The sequence below is a fragment of the Sinocyclocheilus rhinocerous genome, unplaced genomic scaffold (genome assembly GCF_001515625.1).
Source record: "Sinocyclocheilus rhinocerous isolate Xijiao unplaced genomic scaffold, SAMN03320098_v1.1 scaffold2648, whole genome shotgun sequence".
Taxonomy (NCBI): domain Eukaryota; kingdom Metazoa; phylum Chordata; class Actinopteri; order Cypriniformes; family Cyprinidae; genus Sinocyclocheilus; species Sinocyclocheilus rhinocerous.
In genome coordinates this window covers 217,298-225,662 of record NW_015655994.1, presented here as the reverse complement: position 1 = coordinate 225,662, position 8,365 = coordinate 217,298, and the positions used below count along the sequence as shown (strand labels likewise).

General features: G+C 39.1%; 2 protein-coding genes across 9 annotated transcripts in view; one reads left to right on the top strand and one right to left on the bottom strand.

The window, feature by feature from the left end:
* The window catches only part of prkar2ab (protein kinase, cAMP-dependent, regulatory, type II, alpha, B), an 18,281-nt gene extending 12,184 nt beyond the window's left edge, over positions 1-6,097 (top strand). Inside the window, exons 4-9 of the mRNA XM_016526356.1 lie at positions 843-949; positions 1,106-1,259; positions 2,651-2,755; positions 2,828-2,893; positions 3,461-3,599; positions 5,730-6,097. Coding sequence (XP_016381842.1) covers positions 843-949; positions 1,106-1,259; positions 2,651-2,755; positions 2,828-2,893; positions 3,461-3,599; positions 5,730-5,854 — 696 coding nt within the window. The 3' untranslated portion in view covers positions 5,855-6,097. The remainder of the gene's footprint in view (positions 1-842; positions 950-1,105; positions 1,260-2,650; positions 2,756-2,827; positions 2,894-3,460; positions 3,600-5,729) is intronic.
* A 78-nt stretch (positions 6,098-6,175) lies between these two features.
* The window catches only part of LOC107719036 (msx2-interacting protein-like), a 28,433-nt gene continuing 26,243 nt past the window's right edge, over positions 6,176-8,365 (bottom strand). For all 8 annotated transcript variants that reach the window (XM_016526337.1, XM_016526338.1, XM_016526333.1 and 5 more), the window contains 2 exons: positions 6,900-7,058; positions 6,176-6,810 (listed from right to left, as the gene is read on the bottom strand). In XM_016526337.1, coding sequence (XP_016381823.1) covers positions 6,679-6,810; positions 6,900-7,058 — 291 coding nt within the window. In that variant the 3' untranslated portion in view covers positions 6,176-6,678. The remainder of the gene's footprint in view (positions 6,811-6,899; positions 7,059-8,365) is intronic.

Below are 8,365 nucleotides of genomic sequence, written 5' to 3'. Positions count from 1 at the left end.
TATCTGTCTGTCTATCTGTCTGTTTATCTATCTGTAGCTCCTCCACCCAGTAAATGCAACAGACGTGTATCAGGTAAAGTGTTTTGTCTGAATATTATTTTAGTATCACTGAGATACTATTACAGTTTTTGTTAATATTTAATAGTTTCATTTTATAATTAGTTTTTATTTTTAGTTTTATGACTTCATTTTAATTTTAGTAACATCTTTAATAATTTTGTTAATTATGTCTTTTGTATTCATTTTTATTTGTTTTTAGAAGGTTTGTTTTAATTTTTAGTTTAGTTTTAAAATAAGTTTAGTTACGGTTAATTTTAGTTTTTTAAAGTTTGAATTAGTTTTTATTTCAGTTTTAGTTATTTTTGTACATCAAGTTAAACTGAGAAATGTTGCTTTGGAAACTAAACTAAAATAAAAAATTACTTCAGTTCATTTTAATGAATGTAAATGTTTTTATGGTTTTAGTTACTGATTCTAACCCCGCTGTCTCTGGAGCTGTTGTTAGTGTTTCCTGTCATGTGATTGTGAGCGTGTGTTCCTCCAGTGTGTGCAGAGGCGTATAACCCTGATGAAGATGAAGACGAGGGCGGCGAGTTGAGGGTCGTTCACCCCAAAACTGATGAGCAGCGTCAGCGTCTACAGGAGGCCTGCAGGGACATACTGCTGTTCAAAACCCTCGAGCAGGTTCTTACAGACGCGCTAAACTGCTGGTGTCTGTCTGTCTGACTCTCTCTGTGAGTGTGTGTGTGAGTGTGTGTGAGTGTGTGTGAGAGAGAGTGTGTGAGTGTGAGTGTGTGATGTGTGTGTGTGTCTGTCTGACTCTCTCTGTCTGTCTGACTCAGGATCAGTTCGCTGAGGTGTTAGACAGCATGTTCGAGGTGCTGGTCAAACCAAACGAGTGCATCATCAATCAGGGTGACGACGGTGATAATTTCTACGTCATTGAGAGGTGAGAGTGAAGCGTCTGCATCCGTCTGACGTGAGGAGCGGCTGATGAACCCGTCTGTCTGTCTGTCTCTCTGTCTGTCTGTCTGTCTGTCTGTCTGTCTCTCTGTCTGTCTGTCTGTCTGTCTGCCTGTCTCTCTGTCTGTCTGTCTGTCTGCAGGGGCGTGTTTGATATCGTGATTCAGAAGGACGGCGTGAGCCGCTGTGTGGGTCGCTATGATAATAAAGGCAGCTTTGGTGAGCTGGCCCTCATGTACAACACGCCGCGCGCCGCCACCATCAGGGCCACTCAGGAGGGGGCGCTGTGGGCACTGGTGAGAATCCCATCATGCACTGCACTCGTCTCATTATTAATAGTGTTTAATGGAACCCATCAAAAAGTTTTCACATTTCACTTTAATCGCTATAGTCGTAATAGATTTAGTTTAATTGTACAGGGCCATTTTTGTTAGGAAGCTTGTTTCTGCCACATAATTAAAAAATGAATTTGTTGAATTGTGAGAGATCCCATACAGAAAAAAAACATATATGTTTCAAAATATATTTCTGTAAATGTTTTCTACAGATATATTTGTTTGGCAATAGTTTGTAACACATTTTAATAATATACATTTTAAAATTAATTTCACTTTATTTTTTAAAAGCATTAAAAATTTTTATTTTGCTCTAAATATTCAAATCCAAGAAAATACATTCACATATTTGTCATTTGAGAGAAAACTATATTTGTTGTGTAAACATATAACAGAATAAAATTCAGCAAGGAACATACTTTACCCCTTTTTTCTGGCTGAAGTACATTTGTTTCAATCTATAAGAATAATCAGCCTACACTACCAGTCAAAAGTTTTTGAACAGTAAGATTTTTTTTTTTTTTTAAGAATTTTCTTCTGCTCACCAAGGCTGCATTTATTTGATCCAAAGTACAGCAAAAACAGTAAAATGTTGAAATATTTTTACTATTTAAAATTGCTTTCTATTTGAATAGATTTTTAAATGTAATTTATTCCTGTGATCATACATAGGTAAATTTTCAGCATCATTACTCCAGTCTTCGGTGTCACATGATCCTTCAGAAATCATTCTGATATGCTGATTTGCTGATTATCAATATTTAAAAAGTTGAGTACATTTTTTTTCAGGATTCTTTGATGAATAGAAAGATCCAAAGATCAGCATTTATCTGAAATGAAAAGCTTTTGTAACATTATACACTATTCCATTCAGTATAATTTTTATAATTTTTTGGGGAAAGAAATTATAGAAATTAATACTTTTATTTAGCAAGGATGCTTAAAATTGATCAAAAGTGATGATAAAGGCATTTATAATGTTACAAAAGATTTCTATTTCAGATAAATAGTGTTCATATCGATATCGGAATTATATCGTATCGACCGAAATTAAGAAATATATCGTGATATCAATTTTGGCCATATCGTCCAGCCCTAATAACAATAACTAATAACAATGCAAATAGTATTAAAATAAGGTGCTGAATAAAAATAAGATAAGAAATTCTGAATATGAAATGACTTCAGAAATGAAATGATGCTGTAAATATGAACTAAAAGTGTCAGTAGGTGGCGGCAAGTGACTGTTTTAATGAGTGAGTCATTGAATTATTCATTCAACTGATTTGTTCAAATACATTGATACTTGTAACATGTTATTTTATCCATAATTTAACACATATTAAATCAATAGCCCTAGTTATTATGTCTCTGTGTGTCAGTTATCGGAGCGCATGAAGATCGTTGACGTGGTTGGGATGAAGACGTTCAGCGATGGCGAGCAGATCATACGGCAGGTGTGTTTCGTTGATCTCCTCGTGACGTCATCATCGTTCATCTCTGATCAGCATAACTGTGTTTGTTGTCAGGGCGATTCGGCCGACTGCTTCTATGTCGTGGAGTCTGGAGAAGTCAGGATCATGATCAGAAGCAAAGTAAGACTCTGTCGCTCATGTCGCGTGTTTAGCGTGAGTCTGATGTGTGTGTTTAGCGTGAGTCTGTTGCGTGTGTTTAGCGTGAGTCTGTTGCGTGTGTTTAGCGTGAGTCTGATGCGTGTGTTTAGCGTGAGTCTGTAGCGTGTTTAGCGTGAGTCTGTTGCGTGTGTTTAGCGTGAGTCTTGCGTGCGTTTAGCGTGAGTCTGATGCGTGTTTAGCGTGAGTCTGTGAGTCTGTTGCGTGTGTTTAGGGTGAGTCTGATACGTTCTATGTTCCACGCACATTCCACAGTGATCTTTGTAGTCTCTGAGAGGTTATATTAGCGTGAGTCTGTTGCGTGTGTTTAGCGTGAGTCTGATGCGTGTGTTTAGCGTGAGTCTGTTGCGTGTGTTTAGCGTGAGTCTGATGCGTGTGTTTAGCGTGAGTCTGATGCGTGTGTTTAGCGTGAGTCTGTTGCGTGTGTTTAGCGTGAGTCTGATGCGTGTGTTTAGCGTGAGTCTGTTGCGTGTGTTTAGCGTGAGTCTGTTGCGTGTGTTTAGCGTGAGTCTGATGCTGCCGTGTCTGCAGACTCAGGCGGGTCAGAGGTCACAGGGGGAGGTGGAGGTCGCGCGCTGCTCCAGGGGTCAGTATTTCGGTGAGCTGGCGCTGGTCACCAATAAACCCCGAGCGGCGTCTGTGTACGCGGCAGGAGAGACCAAGTGTTTAGGTATGAACCTCACCAAGGACAGATGCTGAAATACCACAGCAGTGTTCTGTACTGTATTTTCTGTAAAATAACTCGCACTTAACTATAAGTCACACCGGGTCAAAATTGCAGTGTTGAGAGAAAAAAAACACAAATGTGAGCCTGGAGCACAAAAGCAGTGTTAATTCGCTGGGGTATATTTGTAGCAATAGCCAACAATACATTGTATGGGTCAAAATTATACATTTCTCTTTTATGCCAAAAATCATTAGGATATTAAGATCATGTTCCATGAAGATATTTTGTAAATTTCCTACCGTAAATATATCCGAACTTAATTTTTGATTAGTAATATGCATTGCTAAGAACTTAATTTGAACAACTTTAAAGATGATTTTCTCAATATTTAGATTTTTTTGCACCCTCAGATTCCAGATTTTCAAATAGTTGTATCTCAGCCAAATATTGTCATATCCTAACAAACCATCGTTCTTATCATTTTTTTTCAGTAATTTTTTTTACTGTCATCCAAAAACTTTCAGCAAAAAACTTTTTTCTCTCATCAATTTTTTCTTATCAAATTTCTTTCTCTTATCAAAATATTTTTTCTCTCATCAAAAACTTGATGAGAGAAGAAAACGCTGGCTAGTCATTAGCCGCTACAGCACGAGATCTAATGCTAACGCTGCTTCTCTGCTGATCTATCCTTGCTTTGCAAATCAAGACAAACTCAGCTTACGTTTGATTTGGCATTCACCGTCATATCTAACAACTGGAGTTATGAAGTAGTTTTTGAAAAGAGAAAAAAAAATTGAGAAAGTTTTTTTGAGAATTGTTTTTTTTTTTTTAAAGATGTGACATCAAACAAAATATTTTTAAAAAATCATTAAAACCATTAAAATATCTGTTAATGCAAAATAAAGTGTGAAGTGCAAATCCCTATAATGCACCACACGTCGTGAAATTATCCACCTGCAGGGGATTGTGGGTATTTCCTCCAGTGGACATGCTCAGTAACACATGCTGCTTCACCTTCATGCTTTTACTGAAGATCACATGATTCATCAGAATTCATTCATTCATTCCTTTCATTTATAAAGCACTGTACAACTGCAGCTGCAGACCTAAGTGCTCTATAATCAACATGCAGCTACATAACTAAAAACCCAACTTTTTAACCCCAGCTTTAAAGGTGTTTATGGATGTAATCTCAGACGGCAAACTAATCCAAAGCCTCAGACCCGCAACAGCAAAGGCCTGCTCATTAAATATGAAAAGATGATGACTCAAAGTCAGGCCGTGAACTGAACATCACGAGTTCTGATGCTGATGCGTGTAAAGCTGCTCGAACTAAACAATTCAGAAGTTGGCTTTTTTTTGTAATCATTAGTTCAATCAATGGTTAAAAGAGTTTGACAGCAGAACTTGGATGTTTTTGTGCATTTTCATGTTTTATGTCAATTAATCACTAGAAATTCTACTTTAGTAAAAGTGTAAAAATACTGTACAACGTCCGTCAGAAAACGTGAGACGAGCTGCTCATCAATAAACACACGTGATTAATATCATTTATCTACAGCGACTAATTCATCACGTGTTCACTGAATACAATGACTCCACTGCAGTATGTTAGCAAGCTAATGTTTAAACCGCTATACATCCATGTGTTCAGCTTTACTCTGTGTTATTTTACATTTCTCTAAATGTGACCCTGGAGCACAAAAGCAGTGTTAAGTCGCTGGGGTATATTTGTAGCAATAGCCAACAATACATTGTATGGGTCACAATTATAGATTTTTCTTTTATGCCAAAAATCATTAGGATATTAAGTAAAGATCATATTCCATGAAGATATTTTGTAAATTTCCTACCGTAAATATATCAGAACTTAATTTTTGATTAGTAATATGCATTGCTAAGAACTTCATTTGAACAACTTTAAAGATGATTTTCTCAATATTTAGATTTTTTTGCACCCTCAGATTCCAGATTTTCAAATATTGTCCTATCCTAACAAACCATACATCAATGGAAAGCTTATTTATTCAGATGATTTCAGAAAATTGACCCTTATGACTGGTTTTGTGGTGCAGGGTCACAATAGTGATTGAACAGCAGAATGAATCCAAACTCTGTGTGTGTGTTGTGCAGTGATCACCGTGCAGGCGTTCGAGCGTCTGCTGGGCTCCTGTAAGGAGATTCTGAAGAGGAACATCCAGCAGTACGAGCAGCAGCTGCTAGCCCTGTTCAGATCCACCGTAGATCTCAAACACTGAACCACAGACACCTCACGCTAGATTAAAACATCTGCGCCGTCAGTTTGAGAAGACTAACATCACACACAACAGTGAATCAAATCCACGGCTCAGAAAACAATATCGAGCAGAATTTGAAAAGCTCTGACCTTCAGCAAACACAGCTTTTGTGAACTGAGACGAGTTGTTACTTTCTAAGCGCTGAAGAGGTTTTCAACCCAAATGTTCCTTGTTTTCTGACAGATTCTCACCACTGACTCCAGCAAGTGTACTTGTGTTTCACTGTAATCCATGTTTGTGATTTCTCTTGATGAATAAAGGCTACAATGAAAGAGTGACAAGTTTTATGGACTTTTTTTTTTATTTAAGAAAGCTTGAAGTGCCCGCAACAAACCCAGCCGGCCCTGACGCCTCACGAGTATTTACACCACAAGCACAGTTTGATTCAGCTGTCGTCGGTACGGTCCGGTCCGGCTCTGTTGGGTTTGGGTCGTCTGGCCAAGGTTTAAATATTTAAAATATGTACAGCCCGGCAAACCAGAACCTCCATGATCCTGTTCATCTGCTGCCGGTCGATCGGCGTGATCTCCAGCGTCCAATCAATCAGGGACACATGACTCGTTAAAAACACACATTTATCTTACAATAACTTCTATGATTTGTTCATCAAAAAATAGACTCAAAAAAATCACCAAATAAAGAAAATGTCCCTTTTCCCTCAAGACATTTGTTTTTGTTTCCTGCCCAATGAATGTTTCCGTGAACAAAAATGAAACGGATCAATAAATACACAGACCGCAGACACGTGCAGTCAGACTGCAGAGGAGCCGCGAGGAGCGGGGGAATCAGACGGAGGTGATGACGATCATGAGGTGCGGAGAGATGCTGGAGATCTGGCTGAGGAGGTCCGGAGCCAGGCGAGACAGGTGGCTCTCGGAGAACTCGCACGGAGGGAAGATCTGCAGCACATACGCAGGCTGTGGAGGGAAACGAGTGTTTCAGATGCACTGCGGTGGCAGGAGAATGAGCATGTGTGTGTGTGTGTGTGTGTGAGACGAGCGCTCACCTGGTTGGAGCCGGGGTTGGGGACGTTGATGATGCCGGCTGCTAGTTTGGCCTGCAGGTAATTGATGAAGGCGGATTTGAGCGCCTGCGTCTGGTTCAACACGTCCTCCTGGTCCAGACCACAGGGCATGGCCAGCAGCAGGCAGAAATCACTTTCCCCCTGAAAACACGGCACATAAAACATTTTTCAGCCAAATGTTTCATGCCCAATAACCATCATGGTAAATGGAGATGCCTGTGAAAATGGGCTTGCATTGCATCAAATAAGTGTTTTACTTTTGATATAAACATTTTCAAATGAACGGTTCACCCCAAAACACAAAACTTGCTGTAAATGTGTTCACTCTCAGGTCATCTGAGATCAGGATGAGTTTGTTTCTTCATCAGGTTTGGAGAAATGTAGCACTGCATCAGTGTCTCAGCAATGGATGCTCTGCAGTGAATGGGTGCCGTCAGAATGGGGGGCTCATTCTCATGAAAGTGCGCATCAATAGCAGGATTTTCTATTTTGCGTGCTATTTATACACAGAAATCATCTGCTGTTGTCGCTCTCATCAGAATCCAGCCACATATTTGTTTAGAGCTGTTTAAACGCTGCTTGATCTGTGCAGATTTCTCTCCTGATTCACACCAGAACACTGACTCACTGGAGGAAGCGTTATTATGGATTATGGACTCTATGTATTTTAGTTAAAAACGTCTTAATGCTGGATGTGTTTCAGCTTTTGTCTTCTCCAGATGTTAACTGATGGACTGGAGTGCTGTGGATTACTTGTGGATTATTGTGATGTTTTTATCAGCTCTCATTCTGACGGCACCCATTCACTGCAGAGCATCCATTGCTGAGACACTGATGCAATGCTACATTTCCCCAAATTTTAATTTTTGGGTGAACTGTTCCTTTAATAGTTGGTTTCTGTGCGTGTTGTGCAGTGGTCTTCTCGCAGTGCAGGTTTGTGTTATCGTCTTCTAAAGGAGTGTTTGTTGTTCAGTCAATATCTTGAGGTTGATGTTCAGTCTGAAAGCTCCTCAGAGACAGACAGATGAACATATCACCTCAGTGTGCTCCAGGTTATTACCTGACCGCTAGTTCAGCACTGCATTACTCCACAAACCTTCAGAAACTATATGAGCTCAACCTCATGGGAGGAATGAAATTAGTGGATAAAAAGAAATGTAACACTTTATTTTCAGGACCAAAAATGGTTCTTCTATGGCATTGCTGTGAAGAACCTTTAAAGCACCTTTATTTTTAAGAGTGTATATTATATAAGCACAAACTTTTATTTTGGGTGTGATTAATCGCGATTAATCGTTTGACAACACTAGATATTATATGTGACCCTGGAGCACAAAACCAGTCATAAGTGTCAATTTTGTGAAATTGAGATGTATGCATCATCTGAAAGCTGAATAAATAAGCTTGAAGATTGATGTATGGTTTGTTAGGATAGGACAATATTTGGC